The sequence below is a fragment of the Coptis chinensis genome, chromosome 6 (assembly GCF_015680905.1).
Source record: "Coptis chinensis isolate HL-2020 chromosome 6, ASM1568090v1, whole genome shotgun sequence".
NCBI classification, from domain to species: domain Eukaryota; kingdom Viridiplantae; phylum Streptophyta; class Magnoliopsida; order Ranunculales; family Ranunculaceae; genus Coptis; species Coptis chinensis.
The window spans coordinates 24,064,242-24,082,624 of record NC_141461.1 but is presented as its reverse complement, the minus strand read 5'-3'; the positions used below and the strand labels follow the sequence as shown (position 1 = coordinate 24,082,624).

The 18,383-nt window shown below is 36.8% G+C and overlaps 3 protein-coding genes and 1 long non-coding RNA gene across 7 annotated transcripts; 1 reads left to right on the top strand and 3 right to left on the bottom strand.

The window, feature by feature from the left end:
* The first annotated feature begins 365 nt into the window (after window positions 1-365).
* LOC147492236 (uncharacterized) lies at window positions 366-4,837 on the top strand. 2 transcript variants are annotated; one of them, XR_015200430.1, is made up of 4 exons: window positions 366-748; window positions 1,039-1,156; window positions 1,333-1,509; window positions 4,206-4,837. It is a non-coding gene; the product is annotated as an uncharacterized LOC147492236 (long non-coding RNA). The 2 variants fall into 2 exon arrangements; XR_015200429.1 differs by having other exon boundaries at window positions 366-1,156.
* Window positions 4,838-5,739: 902 nt separating this feature from the next.
* SCP2 (sterol carrier protein 2) lies at window positions 5,740-6,885 on the bottom strand. Its single transcript, XM_086569586.1, has 4 exons — window positions 6,673-6,885; window positions 6,538-6,598; window positions 6,090-6,189; window positions 5,740-5,994 (listed from the first exon to the last, which is right to left on the bottom strand). Exons 1-4 carry the CDS (start codon window positions 6,799-6,801, stop codon window positions 5,913-5,915), a joined length of 372 nt encoding a protein of 123 aa, XP_086425712.1. The 5' UTR covers window positions 6,802-6,885; the 3' UTR covers window positions 5,740-5,912.
* A 211-nt stretch (window positions 6,886-7,096) lies between these two features.
* Window positions 7,097-9,816, bottom strand: LOC147492234 (caltractin-like). The gene is made up of 7 exons (XM_086569585.1): window positions 9,661-9,816; window positions 9,416-9,539; window positions 9,292-9,328; window positions 9,178-9,205; window positions 8,829-8,981; window positions 8,651-8,753; window positions 7,097-7,347 (listed from the first exon to the last, which is right to left on the bottom strand). The coding sequence occupies exons 1-7, from the start codon at window positions 9,814-9,816 to the stop codon at window positions 7,283-7,285; spliced, it is 666 nt and encodes a 221-aa protein (XP_086425711.1). The 3' UTR covers window positions 7,097-7,282.
* A 688-nt stretch (window positions 9,817-10,504) lies between these two features.
* On the bottom strand, window positions 10,505-16,390 carry LOC147492233 (abscisic acid 8'-hydroxylase CYP707A1-like). Of its 3 annotated transcripts, XM_086569584.1 has the most exons (10): window positions 15,381-16,390; window positions 14,337-14,443; window positions 13,900-14,221; window positions 13,482-13,631; window positions 13,110-13,358; window positions 12,904-12,993; window positions 12,708-12,786; window positions 12,492-12,598; window positions 11,477-11,595; window positions 10,505-10,879 (listed from the first exon to the last, which is right to left on the bottom strand). In XM_086569584.1, the coding sequence occupies exons 2-10, from the start codon at window positions 14,414-14,416 to the stop codon at window positions 10,759-10,761; spliced, it is 1,317 nt and encodes a 438-aa protein (XP_086425710.1). In that variant the 5' UTR covers window positions 14,417-14,443; window positions 15,381-16,390; the 3' UTR covers window positions 10,505-10,758. The 3 variants fall into 3 exon arrangements, with proteins under 3 accessions (XP_086425710.1, XP_086425709.1, XP_086425708.1); XM_086569583.1 differs by lacking the exon at window positions 15,381-16,390 and having other exon boundaries at window positions 13,900-14,101; window positions 14,337-15,339; XM_086569582.1 differs by lacking the exon at window positions 15,381-16,390 and having other exon boundaries at window positions 14,337-15,330.
* Window positions 16,391-18,383: the final 1,993 nt, after the last annotated feature.

Here is an 18,383-nt window from a genome sequence, read left to right as displayed (position 1 = left end):
TGTCAAACTTGGTTAAAAGATGTAAACAAAATGAACGTTTTAGCGACCCTCGTTTGACCAACTTGGGAATGGCTGGGAAAACCATGTACAAAAAAAAACAGCCTTCATGCATACAGAGATGTCTATGCATTACCGTCACCTAAATAATTTTGGGTTAACTAGTATTACCCCCCCACTAGATGAGCCAATTAGGATTTTCCCCCCACTAGATGGGAAATTAGGGTCTCCCCCCTAAATACACACACAAAAAAAAGTCAAAGTGGGTTGACCGAATTTTTTTTGTGTGTATTTAGGGGGGAGACCCTAATTTCCCATCTAGTGGGGGGAAAATCCTAATTGGCTCATCTAGTGGGGTAATATAGTTCACCCAATAATTTTTTGATGCAATGTGATTTGTTCTGAATTGTGTTTCTATAGGAAATGAACTCAAGTGTCTTGATGATAGTGGGGGTACTCAGTTGGTGCATAACTTAAGTCTTTTCTCAGGAAACGATTACTTGGCCTTAAGTTCTCATGCATCCAACAATGCGGAAGGTTACTGCACAGGTGTGCTTGAATTTTTCTCGTAACAAAACTTTTCATATTGCCCTCGGATTGTGCCTGCTCTACCAAAATGTTGCACTGCGACCTTCAAATGCAGATAACCCAACAGCATGGAATGGGTCCAAGAGGTTCTGCTGTGTTTTGTGGATATACACACTATCATAGATTGCTAGAATCCTGCCTAGCAGATTTAAAGAAAAAAGAGGTACTTCTTGCTAGATTTATGCGAGTTGCATTACATTACTGCGTTTCAGTTAAATGTATTGGTTTCTAGCTACTTTCTTGGCGTAGAAGAAACAGAATAGGTTGTCTTCGATGATATATGATTCGTTGAGATAATAAGCTAGATTCTTCTGTTAATAGTAGTACACTCGTGTTTTTGAGCAAGATCTAAAGAGATTTTATGGAACGTTCTAGTTAAATGTAAGATGCAAATAATCTATCAGGGATCATCCTCGATCTGGTCTAATCTGTTTCTTATTTCCACTACTCAAGAACTCAAAGCTTGCTGTTAACTAAACAGCGAAAAGTGGAAGCGGCTTATACAAACAAGGGGTCGATCTTTCGTATATTCCAACTGCTCTACCACTTCCCATTGTGGCTGCTGCATATGGTAATTTTTATAGTTTTTATATTACTTTGTCTTTCTATTATCAGTTGTTTTCTTCTGAAGCCATGAAATTGTTTTCTTAAAGTCCATATTTCCAAGCTATATATCGTGTTTGTTACCTGTAAAACTTAGGACATAGCAGTTGCTTTTAGATGTAGCTGATGTCATTCTTCTGATAGATAATCAAGTATCAGTGACTTAGCAGCAGCTGTAACTGTGGCAAAAATGGAGAAATGGCGAAGGAGGGCCATTTGGAGCCTGGTTCAAGAGTTCCAGTCTCTGACTAAAATCCCCATTGCAAGTCATGTCATTTGCCTCGTGGTTGGAAGTGAAGAAAATGACCTTTCACTTAGCAGGTCTCTCTTTCTTCCTCTGTTACATGCATACACGCACATATCTACACATACATATATTTTCCCTCTCGCTACAGTGAAATTTCAGGAGTGTCACTTTTGATCCCAACTGTGTGATTTGGGTTCGGTAAAGTAACAGTGTTTTGTCAATCGCAATTCATTTAGACATGAATAACTTGGCATACAGTAAAGAGCAAATTCTAGGCTACAGCTTTTGGTCCTTACATATTGCTCTCAGAAGAGCACTCTCAGTCTGATCGCTGTGGACGGTCATCTGGAAACAACTTCAGTCAAAAGTCCAAACTCAGGCCTCTTGCATTTGCAGAGATTTTATTGGTAAATACAGTGAAGAATATACGTGGTAGAAGTTCCCTCTTGCGTTTTCACTTCCTGCCATGTCATCCATGTGTGATTGTTTTTATGAAAATTGTATGATGCCCTTCTTGGGTGAATTATCAATCTCCTATTGAAATCTCGAAAGTGGAACGACCCCCATGAATAAATTGTAGTTCCAAGTGAGATTTAAAATCTCTCCTGCAATCAACACAACCTTAACCTATAATTGCTTGCCTTTCTCTCTTTTTGTCAGTTTCACATAAGGCCCTTCTTTTGATCATGAAACAGACAATTGCTGTAGTTAGGTTTCCATGTGCAACCAATAGTCCAATAGCACCACCCACAGTGCCCAAGAACTCATGCAGGCCCTTCTTGCATTCCCCTTCATGTGATGTGCACAATATTACTGAATACTACTGATTAAAAGCTCACAATCCTCACGACGTTATTGTTGAAGTTTAAAAGGAAGAAATATTGATTGCGGAAATTGCAACAAAAGTGCACTAAACACAATACATATCGGTAGCCTACACCATTGCCCAACAAGTTGGTTCCCCAGGTAATTCGAATATCACACTACCTTCGCCATTATTCACAATATATCCAACACAAAACACACTGACCCTCAGCACTCATACGACCTCACCTCACACCCATCTTGCTCAAGAAGATCATACCACAATTCTGACCACCTCCAGTTTGCTCAACCTGCGGCTTCTAACAAAAATTCATGCTCCTCTCGCCCACAAAGGCCATGCCATTAGTATAACTTGGTGTGCCTCTGGCTCACCAATGAAGCCCACAAATTATTCATTTTTTTTCTCCTGTTTTTTTAAGATGGTTTTTGTCAGTTTCATCCGAAAGACTTGGTCAAGAGTGTTTCAGGAATATAAATTTTGACAAAAACTGATTCGTGTAGAAAAAGTCATGGCATTTTGAACTCTAAAAAGAAAAATTACCACAATACCTCTCTCCACCAGTTGTATACCTTACATCTATTACACATTAAGTACTTCATGGTTCTCGTCTTCTATGCCCTTCACTTGTCAGGAATTTGCACAAAGCAAATGCCATCCTAATAAAAAATAAAAAAAAACATTAATCCATACTTCGAGGAAAACTCCACCCTCTACATCATCTTAAACCCACATGCCCAAATTCTTTTGCAACTGTAGATCCCCAACGTCATTCCCATCCACTGGATAACTACACAAACATTTTCAATTTTCCTCAAAACTGATCCAATTTATTATTACAGACTAGCGGTGACCACAGATACGTCACTCATAACATAACGTTGTGTCTGGTGTGCCCACATGGAAACGCCACTCAAGAAATTAAGGCGTGCCTAGACACACCTTCGCGCGCCCGCGCCGGATGCCACTCAAGACATTGTGTCATGCTTATGGCATGCCTTGGCGCACCGACAAAAGTGATACCTCCAACATATTTTGGATCATCAATAAAGACTCATGACAAAAGTGATACCATTTGTGTCATAACTATGTGTCTTTGGCGTACCTATGTGGCTACACCACTCAAGACATCAAAGCGTGCCTTCAGCACATTTCGGAGTGCCGAAGACCGTCAATGAAGCCCCACATGTAAGAAGATAATTTTATTAGAAACTGGAAGTATATGTTCCAAAAATATATGTTTTGTCAAAAGATGAACAGGGGAACAAAAGTCATGCCATTTGTAGTATCGTATCCAAAGTACAACACAACCGCTTCCCGCCACTTACACACCTTACATCTCTTGCTCACAAGTACTTCACTTTTTTGTATGCTTTTTCCTGTGCCCTTTCACATGCTACACACGTATAAACATGTTATTTCCATCCTAACCCAATGCCAGATACTTGGGCACAACTCAAGGAAAACTTCACCCTCTATACAATCTCGGCCGAACATCCCCATAGTTGTTTACAATTATATTGTTTTGGCTAGGTTCGTTTTCAACCATATATGCCTAAAGCCATTTCCAATGGATAGATGGCTTTACAAACATTTTAATGCTCCCTTCATCGGTTCTAACATGCTACACCCTGTACACAAACACACACCAAATGGATGGTCCACCCATTTTTTTCATTCTATTTGGCACGTAGCCAGTAAGTGTCCTGGTATATTAGCTTCATAGGTGTGAAAATAAAGTAATTAAGCAATGACATCACATTCCTAGCTGGTCGAGGGATACAATATTTCAGCCTGTCAGAGGCTTAAAAGGCGGCTTTTGTTAGACTATGACTTGAAAATACTGGAGCTGACCAGTGTATTATTTTCCCTCTAGAATTGCATTGTTTCTTCTACTTTACTTATATTTGTTCCGGCAAATTGTTCATAATAGTGTTCGTTTCCCAGGATACGAATATGTCTTAGTGCAGCCCATACTGCGGAGGATATCTCACTTCTGCACTCTCCAACTGTGTTGGCTTTAAAGACATTACTGCTGCGAACTCATTGGACGCAAAGCTCTAGCATTGGATATCCTGTCAGGGTCAATAGCTTATGGAAGGGAATTTATTGAACGAATATGTTCAAGTTTTATTCTGTTACCGAGAAAGTAATGCTTTTATTGGTGTGGGTGTATTTAATAGTGTGTATGATTGTATGAGTACCACTTGTGTAGTTGTGTGTGCTCGTTTGGTTGTGTGTGTGCTCAGTCAGACTTAATAAATAAAAGGGCAGAGCCAGAACAGTTTATGTTCTGCCAATCTCTCTTTCGTCTTCTTCCACTTTTTTTATTCTAAGATTACACTTTATTTTTTATAAACGCTTATGACTATGAAAAGACCTCATTCGTATCAGCAAAATTCTGTTTCGGAAGTAATCTGTCTGAGGAGTGGAGGACAGCTGCCCGAGTTTGAGAAAACCAAGCACTATTGGTCAAGGTTTGAAAAAAATGAGAGAACTCAACTTACAGTGACGAAGTTGCCACAACATGTGAAGAAGACTTTGGCCAGTCCATGAGAAACATGTACTTCACCAAGAATAAAGAGCCTACTAAATACCGACAAAGTTCCTCCTTTAAAGGAGTTGGCATGTCACAAGCTCTTGCAACAAAGGCATGTGTTTTGCAGAACTTAGAGATTAGTTCTAGAGAATAGACATAGAGTCCTCAAGACATACAAGCACAAAAATAGAGTTTTCAACCACCTTCAAGAGCTTTTACGAATAAGTCTTCCTTAAATTTTCATCATGTGCTCTATACTTAATTTTCTCTATTAAAATTTTCTAGTGGGTGGGGAATATTTCCCTTGCACACTACTAACTCATATAATTTTACACTAAAAAGTGGATTTTCCAGGAAAAAAGTCCATTGTGCAATCAAATTCTCTACTCCACCTCGACGGAGAGATCGCACATCACAACTTACAGGAAGGCCATGTGCCAATACAAGCTACTGACGGATATTAAATACTCTAAGTAGCAACAGGCCTACCAAATATTCCTAAAGTCCCCTCTTTTTTTTCATTCTTAACATAAACTCCCTAAACAAAGAAAACTAATTAGCAGTTCTCATCATATAGTTTCCCTTTCTCTGCTATCAAGAGCACCATCTTAGCTAAAGATATTCATTTTGTTCAAGTAATAGGGAATTAAAATGTTGATTCTAGTTGATACGAAAGGATATCTCAAACTGCAGAAGGGATAAAAGAGTTGAAGAAACTAGGTCTCTCCAATATGTTTTAAGGCATCCACAACGAGGGACTATTTTGTCATTCAAGATGCATGTCAATGACCATGAGGTCTAAGTACGACAAACATGCCAACTGAGAGAGGAAAAATATGGGGAAGAGGGGAAGGTTGGTTTTGTTATTTCGGTGTAAGAAGACATAACATTTTATTTTACCACAATGACCTGAATGAAATATTCTTATTTTAACTATTAAGAAAATCACAATCACAACAAATTCTATTGATCCAATCCAGTAAGATCAAACAAGCATTATTCGCAATCTATCTGCTACAACATTACAGAATGGATAATAGACCAAGCATGTAAATCTAAAGACTTTTTGCAGTTGCATATTCTAAGAGAAAATACCATTCAAATAGATTGCTCAATCACATCTTTGAAGGCTTTGGGAAGATATCAGGAGTGAATTTCTGTGCAGCACTGAGACTACCCTTGATCTTCATTGCTCCTCTGTATCCATAAAAACCATAAACAAACCCCTCATCAAACCACAAAACAGAAAAAGAATTTCTTCCAAACCACATACAATTTCAAAAGTCACAGACCTCATGAAAGCAAATTGCGGGTTCATCTTCCCCAACGCAACCTTAACAAAATCTTCATCCTTCAAGGAAAATGTAGCATCAGGCTTCCCTTCAAACGGGCCTGGATTTCATTAATAGAAGATACTTTATTACATAAGCGTGTAACTAAGCTAAAATCGTTCAAAATCAATAACTTCTCAGTTGCATTCGTTAAATTATGAGCCCTTACAGACAAACAGAAACCAAGTGTACACTTTCTTATTTTTCTCTAAACATACATGACTCAATGAATACATTTAGTTTCAATTCAAAATTTAAGCTAAGATCATAAAGAAACAAAACTTTTTATGGCTACATGACAATATTTTCCTCGTACTATAAATTCATCTCTACATGCTTCTATAATAACTATATAAAAATCAAAACTTTATCCCATTTCTTCCTATCCAATTCACTTCAGAAGACTAACCTTGGGTAACCTCTCCTTTTTTGAGATCAACAGTGAATATCTCCTCATTAATCCCAATTTTCTAACAAAGGCAAGAAAAAAGATTAGTGTTTTATTATTAATAAAAGAGAAAGAAAGAGAAACCAAAAAAGAAACCTTTGGAGCAATATTGAATTGATAAACGAGGGGAATCTTTTTAGTGAGTTGTTTGCCAGCTTCAGTAGAGAGATGGAGTTTCATTTGGTCTAAAAGTGCTGCGGATTTGAGTGTGGAGTTGGTCGCCATGATACAATGTGTAGGTAAAGAAGAGGTACAACCATTTTTTATGTAATAACTAACTTGATCACGCAAACCAACGTTTTTTCTGTTCGGGTGTGCTAAGGTGGTTTGATGATTTTGTGTTCAATAGTGTGACACGTGTCCCAAACTTCAACGGAAACTAACGAGCGACCATTTCCTCTGACTAAAATTGTACACTATTAACTTTTAGAAACAGTAAACAAACATGCATTGAACCTGCAAACTGAGGGGAGCACAATTATAATCTCAAGACCACTGGTAAGAACATAAGATGCTTCAATTACATTGAAACAGATGATGATTTTATAAATTACTAAATGAAATAAAGGGATCCAAACAATACACAGACAAACAGCTCCAAGATAAATAACTTTGGAAGGACTCCTAAGTTATGTTTAAAACCAAGGTGACCTTGGTCTCTTTTACAGAAATTTACACAAAGTTTAGGGAACGCTGATACAAAGCTCTAATAACCATAAGTGGTCCTCCTCATCATCCTGATAAACTCATCTGCATTGACTTCACCATCACCTGCACATATCAAATCATTCAAAATATTCAAAATATAACAAACAAAGGCATAGCAACTGGCAACTGGAAATAACATGGGTGGTACAGATAAGTGTAGGAAAGGGTGGAAAGCAAGATGCTATCAAACTACTGCTGAATGGGTTTGTGTATTGGGTGTGGCTGGAGAGAAATGCAGTAATTTTTCAGAACAAACACAATAGTGCAGACTACATCATTCAACGAGTAATACAAAATGTAAAGACAAAGCCTCACTCTCTGAGCCTGAAGATGGAACAAGGAGCAGAACTGCAAGATTTTGTGTCAAGATGGAATGTAAATGTTGAGGTGATAACAAGAGAAACTAAAATATGCAAGTGGGAAACAACAGGAAGAGGGGTGTTCATTTTAAACACTGATGTAACACTTCAAGGGGAGGAAGGAGGATGGGCTGCTGCCATAAGAGAAGACAGTGGAGTGGTAATGGCTGCAGGACATGACAAGTCTCACTACCACAGTATTGTTATGATCGAACTGCAGGCAGTGGAACAAGACATGAAACTAGCACAAAAGAATAATGTAACACGGCTAGCAGCACAAACAGACTCGAGCAATGTGGTATCCTTCATGCAGAGTGGAGGGAAGCACCCATGGGTAGCAAACAAGACTATGAAAAGCATTGAAGAAATGAAGGGACAAATGGAGCATTTTACTATATGCCATATATTTAGAGAAGCTAATGGGTTAGCGGATCTGTTAGCTTCACATATCCCAAATGTAAATTGGTTGGAAATAGAGCCTAGTTCTTTTTCTGAGGAACTTAGGAGTATGTGAGAGTGTAACAAGCTTAGTTCTTTTAAATTCAATAAAAAAACCTCGCTTACCCACCCAAAAAAAAATCATTCAAAATATTGCACTTAGACATCAGCTGCAAGAGCAACTAGTAATGCATACTGCAAAGAGAGTCTAAGAACTACGCTAAATGCTCTATTCAAACTGTTTTATTTATGACAACGTAACATTATTTACTCGGACAAGCCTAGAACGGCGTGGAAACCCCAACAGACACCGTCATAAATACCCACCTACTTCAACTAAGAACCCATATTGGGATTGCTGGAAGTTTAACCTTTCCCTTCTCTTTTTCTTATTACCAGCAAAAATCAGTTTACAAGAAGCTATTCTACTATCAAAACAGCAGCCGAAGAGGAACACTTTATCAACTGAAAATGTTTGGACTTCTTGTTGAAAACTTAGGGGATGAACCGCTAGGCCCAAAAAAAGAAAAAGAAAAAAGGTATTCAACTACAAACCAAGGTCGACTTACGATCACGGTCTGCCTCTTCAATCATCTCCTTGATTTCCTGGTCAGTAAAGTTCTCACCCAAGTCCTTGGCTATGCGCTGAATATCTGTAGCAGATATCTTTCCCTACATTCAGATCAAGCAATGATTAGTTTTTCATGCAAAAGAAACTCAATATGAACTAGGTAAAAGATACTCCACATTTTTATCTTGGTCAATTATTTGAAAAGCTTTCATGAGTTCTTCCTTCGTATCCCTTTCTCCAATCTTGGCTGTCATCATGTGAACAAATTCATCAAAATCAATTGCACCACTTCCGTCCTTGTCTACATCAGTTATCATTTGGGCAATTTGCTGAAATGAAACAATGATTATGACATTAGCCAATATATCAATTCAAGCATCTCAATATTTTATCACACCCATGCAGAGAAAACGCGGGCAGGAGGTGACTCAATGTCCCGATAATAATTCTCCCACCAAATAGTTTAATGAATTGATACCTAAAACTACCAAAATAGGAAATGGATAACCATGACGAATAGAATACCTCTTCTGTCATTTCAAACCCTAGTGCCCTGCAGTGAAAAAAGAAACAAAAGAATATCACTAGTTATATCTGCTAATTACAACTAACAACATACTTGACTAAGGGGATGCATACCTCATGGCAACATTCAGCTCCTTGGCATCAATGGTGCCTAAGGAAATAGGTCAAAACAAGCAAATTAGTTTGAAATAAGAAAAAATCCTTTTCTTAAACATTATAAGTTATATAGTCTCGTCACCTGACCCATCTGTATCAAATAACTCAAAAGCTTCCCTGATCTCCTGCCTCTTTTGTTGAGGTAACCCATGATGTCGTCCTCTAGGTTTAGTATCTTTCTTAGAAGTTCCTCTATAAAGGCTTGCCTGAAAAATAAACAAATTCAAAATTTTATAATAATTGGATGCTATCCTTAATTATGAATCTCTAAATAATTCGAAACAATAGATTTATTATAAAAATAAATTGATTTCAGATGTTGCGTACCATTTGACGAATCTTTCGTGTCCCGAAATTGTAATCTGTTTTTTTTTTTTGTTTTTGTTTTTCTGAGAAAAGAAATATAAAAAAGCCCATTTTCAGGATCCATGGGCTCCAAGAGCAAAAAAAACAAAAGATTTGATTTGATGAGAAGTTGTCCATTCTACTCTGTAAAACTTGCAAATTATAAGTTTATAGAGGTGAGCTAATTATACACACATGCATATTATTTACTTCTTGCATTCAATTAATGTTTTTCCTTGTGATTAAAGTTTACAGGGTTTCATGTGGATTTGTCGTGTCCTGGTGGTGAAAAAGTGTTGGAGACTTGGAGGTTCTGGTGCAACTGGAGAGTGTTTTCTGTTAAAAGGAATTTTAAAACGTAAGGAGTTGCAATTTTAATGCATTCAGGGTGTCTAGAGTTTTCTGTTTCAGTCTGTATTCTGGCATGCCAAAAATTTAATCATGGATGCACCTTGCTGATATGGTTTTCCTTTTCCCCTTCTAGCTGGTTGCACCAAAATCTGTCAATCATACGACCATTTATTGCCGAATGCATCCACAAAAGTACACTCACCAAACACCAAATCTTCAGGTCTGTAATTTGTATTAGCCACGTCTTAGTTGGGGATCAGAGGATGAAGCACCAAATGTGGTGTATGTGGCACTTGGACCTACTATTACAAAACATACATCAACTTTGTGCTCTTGGAGGGTGCCCTCCAGCTTAGGGCATCCCACTATTCAAGGTGACCAATGATAATACAAGAATGTGGCACATTCTCCACGCTGCTACGGATATGAATCTTCGAAGATGACATTTGGCAATGCCACAGGTATTGGAATCATATTAACTCTGATGCGAACCATACTTTTAAGGATGAATATGGGCACTTCAATGATATTATAGAATTGAAGTACTCAAATGAACTTACAATTACAATGTTGCAAATGAACAATAGAGATTTGGAGTCATAGTGAACGGAGTGAAAAGTGAACCTTCTTGAATGAAAGTGATAACAATATCAAGATCAAAATGAAAAGGGCATCTTTCTTTCCCAATATGAGTTTGATGGGCTGCTGAAGAGCTGACTGTTACTACTTCTATGCTACCTCATGCTGTATTTGGCTGCAGGGTTCTTTCCAAAACCTGGCTGGGAATCCATGCTGAGGGACTGGGAATGGGCCATACTGAATCCCACTTCGGGATTTCTCCACTCCCCACCTACATTCAAAATCATAAACACCAACAACAAAAAAGACTTGGTCAAATAATTTCCAAGATACTGTCCAGCTGTTTTCAGATTACTTGAGGCCTACAATGACACCTAGTATTTCTTTCTCAAATAACCTTTCTAAAGGAACCAATGTTGCGAGACTTAAATATATTAGAATGATACTCAGGCTAAACTTTGAAATGGTTTGTCAAGAAGTGATGCAGCAAACAAATTACTGGAGCACCCCTACATGTGAACACTTGGAAAAAGAACGAGGCAGTGGACTCTCAACTTTGTACTCCCATGACAAGGAATGAGAAAGTTCATAGCAGTAAAACAAACTTTTATTGTGATTCAGATTGTAGTAAATTTACTCTCTACTCATAATACTTGGGACGTACATAGGAAGTTCTTATAATAACTAAAGACAACTAAAATTGGATTCTTAAGATTATTTGGTTGAACTAAGTTCCTTATAAAGCAGAGATCCTCTGCAGGTGATAAATTTGGTGTATCTGTGCTAGGTGTATGGCCGACACGACGTAGTGTAGGAAGAATGATTCTACAGTAATAATCCACACGCTGTTGACCGTCTTATGTCGTACCTGAATTTGGTGGCCAAATGATGGACCACAATGAGCATCTCCAGCTTGGCTACTTCATTTCCAGGACATGCATGGACTCCGTTTCCAAATGGCAAAAATGTATTCGGTTTTGGTGCTACCTGCACATATAAAACATGTTATTTCAATCTCTTACGATGACGTGCAAAAAAAAATTCTATCATTGCTCAATTTGTATGTCCATCGTTCCAGAAGAACCATCTGAATTTTCTCTGCATTTCTCTAATTTATGGTGGCTTTGAAAGAGTCTTAAAAGAGATCTCATGTAAGAGAGGAAATCTATTTCCAACAACAATGTCAATCTCTGACATAGTAACAATTTGCAACTTAACCTACATTTCACTCTTTAAGAGCTACAAACAGCAGTTGCATGTACTGTAATTCTCAGTTGCATACCTGCATGTTCTAAATTCTATAAATGAGCGATACAGAAGATCGCTCAGTTAAATTGGATATTGCAGTTCAACATATTCTATTAAATTGAGCGAATAAAGTTCATTTTCAGAATCCTACTCCCCGACATAGAAGATCTTGTGAAAAATTAAACCACACAAGAAAGAAAGTAGCGGAAACATCCGACCTACAGAAGAATCCAAATGTACAGAGTGAAGGATTTCATTCTATACCTACTTAGTCTCTTCCTCTTGAAAGCTGGAAAATATTTGAGGCATTGGGCTTTTCCAGAATGACATTAAACACTCTTTATTCTTGTCTCCTTAAAAATAATCTTATGAGCAAGATTAAGGTAACAAAGAAATAAAATCTATATTAATTGTTTCTCTAAAATTCATACTCTTAATCTCCATAGGTTTATTGATTAGGAATTTACTGACCTCTCTGATAGGGACATTTATCCAAGTAAAAACACAAGTTTAACACTTCAAAAGCTTTTGGGTGGATCGCAACATAGGCCACTTAGTTGTAGGGTGAGATGAAAAATCTTATTTTATATACTTGCCAAAATAATTAAATAACAGTATATCTTAAATAACTATACCTCGAATCTGGAGGGGTCAAATTTATGAGGATCAGGAAAGAAATCGGGATTGTGATGAATGTTCCTGAATAAAGGCATTACTTTCCAACCTTTGGGGATAAGGTACCCTGTGACAAGAACCAACCCAAATGAATATTGAGACAAAATCAAAACAACAAAAGGCCTTCAAATTCCCTTACATATACATATCACTGAGATAGTATAGAAGTCACATACCATTGTACTCGACATCTGCTACAGCTTCCCTAAATGTGAATGAAATAATGCTAGCCATCCTCATGCTCTCTAGTATGACCTGAAATCAAACTCTCCTTAGTCAGCTACTAATATTGTTAAAATTGCTAGAAATTGTCGAGTAAACAAAGTTTAAGCCAAGTAAGCAAGTAGTTGTCTGATAGACCATACTCCTTACCTTATAAGTAAGCGACATTTCTCTAGTTTGAGCCCACGTCAAGGGTATGCTTCCTTCGGCATTTTGTTTGTATATTGCCTTCTGTTCAGCCTGTAAGAGATGATTATCATTAGCAATTGCAGTTTCAAGTCAATTAGCAAGTTTGATTTAAAAGTAAGATACAAGAAAGAAAAAAGAAAAATATAGGGAGTTTATGGACTTCTTACTTTTACAGCTTCTAGAAGTTTTGGGTCATCATGAAGGTATTTGAGGATCCAAGTTAGGACACTAGCTGTTGTGTCCCGAGCAGCAAACAACACCCCAATGATGTTATCTGAAATTTGATCATCTGTCAAGATTTGTCCCTTCTCATCTTTAGAATTCATCAGACAACCTAAGAGGTCCTTCTCTTCTCGTCTTTTCTCCTTTCTTTGAGATATGATCTCACTTAGAATTTCGCTTAGCCTCTTTCTCGCCTTTAAATATATAATTTGAAGAAAAGGCAGAAATTGTCAGTTCAAATGTATCCACTTCATATACATAATGTAAAGTGGAAATGATAATTAAGTATAAGTTTCTAGAAAGATTATCTTGCTTACCAAGATGGCGTTTTTATAGGTAGTTCCAGGTATATATGAAGGAAAAGAATTGTAGCCTTTATCTACAATCAGGTAGTTCTTCTTCAGCTCTTCTTTGTAGTAGGTATCTAAGGGTCCAAAGATAGTGAGTATACCAATGTCGAAAGCGAACTGTTACAAATCAAATTAAAAAAAAACATCATCACAACTAAGTGAAGGACCCATTACTTTCAAAAGTTTCAAGTGTATGGAGAACCCATTAATAAGAACAAAACTCTAATATCAACCATTTATCATAATATAGGAAGATGACAACAGAGTCCCCCTAAGAGAGGTCAAGTCCTTAAAAATGAGCCTAAAAGGAGTCGAAACAGCACGAGTTTCATACTAGAGTTTTGATTTAACCTTCCATTCATTATTACAAGTTAAGAAAACAAACCTTTTTCATTTCATCGTAAGTATTAACAATGTGACCACCAGACCATGACTCTAACGCGGAGATGGCAGTTGCTTCAATGTTGGGAACAATTTTGCGAATTGCTTCAGGAGACAAACATCCTTGAACAAGCTTCCGTAATCGCATATGGTAATCTCCTTGATGATAAAAAATAGCAGACGGACCAATCAATCGTTCTTTGCATCTGGGATACGTAGGTTTGAACAAATGAGCTTGAGTTACCAACACAAATTTAGCAGCCTCTGGACTAGTTAACATCACACAAGGACAACCAAGTATGTTGGTTTTGAATATCTCTCCATACCTAAACAAACACCACCACCATCAGGACCACATTCAGAATGTACTATGAAACAAAGAAACTTTTGGAAACACAAATGGAATAACATTAAGAAGATACAGAGAGACAAAATGGAAACCTTCTTTGTTTGGTAGAAAAAAAGACATTTGGATCCTGTGAGTATAGCTGAAAAGTCTCTCCAATATAAGGCCACCCCATTGAACCTGGTGGAAGCTTGGGTGTTCTCTGCAATTTTCTCTTGTTTAAACTCATTATGAAAATTCCTGACAGAACAACAGGGATAAAGAGAACAATATATAAATGAATATCACCCATCTCCATCTCCATTTCCTCCTTTCTGTCACTCACTTGTGTATGTGAATGGCGTTTGTGTCTTTGTTGTACTGCTTTAGTAATGGGGATGAGTGATGGTTGATGCCTTAGATCTTTCTTGAAGAGTTTGGCTCTGGGGGTTTGGAGAGGTTGATGTGTTTATATAGTAGTATGGGACTGGGAATTTGAAGATTCCATAGGCTTGTTCACCTAAGGCTTGTCTTAAGATAAGATGATTACATATGGTAATAGTATTCATCTCAATCCTTCTGCACAGTGACACCTATGCATGTAATCTTCAAAATAAATGTATATGTGAAAGGAAAACAGGAAACAAGTCCTTGACAGACTCGGCCAGACCAAATGATCTTTTTTCAGTGATGTCTGAGAAAATTTCTTTGCTCCTATGGTTAAATGTACCTTAGGTCAGTGTACACCTGCATGACACCACGTGTTATGATATTTTAGCGATGGCAGAGTGTTTCCTTACATTTTTCCTTCTTTCTTAATAGGTTAGCTATAAACACTCCGCGTTTCAAAATATTCATGGACACGTGGTGTCGTGCAACTGTACAAAAAACCATCCAAAATTGAATTCAAATAGCAAGATATTCTTTGGAATCAAATTGACTTTCTTTTGAACTATGAATTAAATGAGTCATATCTTTGTAATTCAATTCCAAATATTTAGGCAGATTGGACATTTTTAAGGATTTAATTTTGTTCTTTATATAGATCAACAGAATTATGTATTTGCAGAATATAACTCATCCTTTAATGACATGTAAAGCAAAACAAATATGTTATCTAACAAATTTTCTACTAAAAATAGTCAGAGAACAATTCATACCTCAAATCTGACATAATGACCAATATGTTTGTCAGAACAGAACTTCTAATGATTATTGACATCTCCAATGTTTTATTCACTGTATGTCTGTATGGCTTCAAGGGTAGAATTATATCTTCTTCCTCCCTGAATAGAATCTAAGGCCTCAAAAACTTATTATTAGAGAATTACAAACATAAGATTGTATTATAAATTAGTAAGACTCTGTGCACCCGCAAAAGTCAAAAAACCAGAGCCTTATTCGCTCATGACACTGTTCATGAAGTGAAAAAGTATTAACTACACATCTCATTCGAAAACCATAGCTTACAAAACTCGACTTACAAAGCATATTTTGAGTTTGATATAATAAGCGTGCAACTATGAAAGAATTCTCCATTACTCTGAAATTAGTATTTAATTGGTCGATCTCTGATTGCACACTGAATCTACAGGGGGAGTTGTGTTGCAAGCGACGTACAAGCAATGATAGAAATAACTACGTATACATGCCTAATCTAATCATTTACCCAACATTACCGAACTCAACTTGATTTGTTTCATATAAAGAAGGCATCTTTTGGAGTGTTTTAGTCTTGTGTAGTTGCACTGCGTATAAGCTATATACCGTTTTAGTAATAATAAAACCATTCACGAAAGTTCCTTATGAATCCGAGAATAGTTTTGTGGGCATTTGCAGAAATAGGAGCTATAAAAGTATAAGCATTACAGTTACATACATGACAATGCCAATTTACGCTTGAAATGGGTTCATGCATTGGCCTCTTTTAGTTAGCAGTGAAAATGACATCAGATACAGTTGTAGATAATGTGGATTTTCTTTTACAACTACGGCTCACAGAAAAACTTGAATAGCATTTGGATTGATGTCCGAATAAAGGAAACTACTGTCCACTCTTATCGTCAACTCAAGGCAAAAGGACAACTAGTTAGGAAGTGAAGTTGTCATTGAAACAAATATTATTTGGTGAAACTATTGAAAAAACTGATGATAAAGAATCACGCACATGGAATTGATCATCTGACCAAGGATTTGCAGTGCCTTGACTTCAATTCCTTCTATTAGCTAACTAGCTTACATGGTTTTGGACAAATTTAGACCTCTAACAGTAGGATATGCTCATGAAGAGACTCTGTATGTAGGAGGAAGATTTGTTATCATGCCAGTTGTTATGGGGTCTAATCTTATTATTTTAGCTATCAGCAGTGTAACTAACAATAAGGTAAACTACTTGCAAACCAAATTTAGGTACTAATCCATCTGATAATTATGTAACCAAATAATAGGATGAAGATTTTCTCCATGGCATTCTTTCTTTGTCGGAGACTCTTAGAACATTCTTGGATGAAGGTCGCCCTCCATCCGGGTAAAAAGTCACAGACTTAACAGTAATATATGGGGAAAATTCTGAGAACTCTACATTTGGGAGGAAATACACCGAATCTTCTACGATCAGCAATTTCGGATTTATTCTTAACTCACATATTATTGACGTTTTTCTAAAGGTATTTGACTTAATTAACTCTTGATTTTACTAGAATATGAACAAGACAACAAGTACAAAACCATGGATGTCGAAAGAATATGAATATGTACGCCTAATTATGTTATTCAAACTAAACAACAAATTAAAGTTCAAAACCAAGAAACAACTAGGGCTTTCGATAATGACCTAGGCAAATTAATTTACATGATAACAATAGGTTAATTATTAACATGCTGTAATTTGTTATAAACAAAACGTGATAAAGTAAAACTTTAGTTACTAGTTACCTCATCGCGTTCATTCTTAGGCAAATGATGTCAACCTCACAAGCAGTAGCCTACTTTTTACTGTCTTACATAACTAGCGAGTTGGTTATGTGTGAGAAAATATATCGAGTTATTAGTAATCAAGGTCGGCAGTTGGCAAGCAACAGAAGTATACGTTTTCCATAAGAAGCAATGTGGTAACCTCACTTTTAACTAACTAGAGATCTTTTCCCAATATAATTTATATATTACCATTTTTATTGGTAAAGATACATATATTTCCCAAAATACTGAGGAGCTAACTGGGCGGAAATATCTTTCTTCATTCAATAATAAATTTAGGCCTACTCACTTAATCAATTGAACTCCCCAATTGATCATTGTTAATTTGTATCGAGATACATAAATACCCAAGTAGGGATAGTGATACATTTGCCCTGCGTGTTAAGACATTCAATTTGCGACCACCAATGTTTTAAATAATCCCCTGGGACACCAATGCGGCAAATTCAGTTGGGTGCTCATGAAAATTAAACAAAAATGTATCAAAACAATTTAGTGTCAGAAGTGATGTACAACTTTTCATTACTAGAAGTCTAGAACTGAACAAATTTTTTAAGATGCCAAAGAGTGAAATAGGACGTAAAGGAGGAGAAAAGAGCATGTACCAAGTCACCTGTAAAATTACATATGCATTTGAGACAGTGCACTTGATCTGTGCGGAAGCACGGTCCCATGAAGTGTTGCATTTTGCAGTATTGTAGCGTTATTTTTTGTCCTTATATTCCCTTCTCTTCAGTATCTTTACTGCTAAAATTGATAAAGTTGGCTTTTATACGATGCTCTGCTGTTTTTAGCAAGTTTTACCCTTTATCCTTGGAAAGTCATTGAGAACGAAACGAAATGATACATGAGCTGAAATTCATTATGGACTTCCATATAGTATTGGACACTTGTTGAATGTTGAAACGACAATGTCAATTCGCACGTGAAAAGAAAATCCCTGGACGATTTTTGTCATATAAATCTAGAGTACGTGTCGATTGGGTATAAGCTAATGTTCATGTTGTCAAATTCTTTTTCTTCTTCAAGGTGGATTATAAGTAGCTATTCCAGACTAACTCAAGCTCGGCTCCACTCAAGCAAACTTGCTCATTCAATAATATGAGTCAAGTTTGAGCACATTTTAAAACTCGAGACACTTGCGAGCTACTCATAGTTTGCACTTTATATAATTATGTTAACGTTTA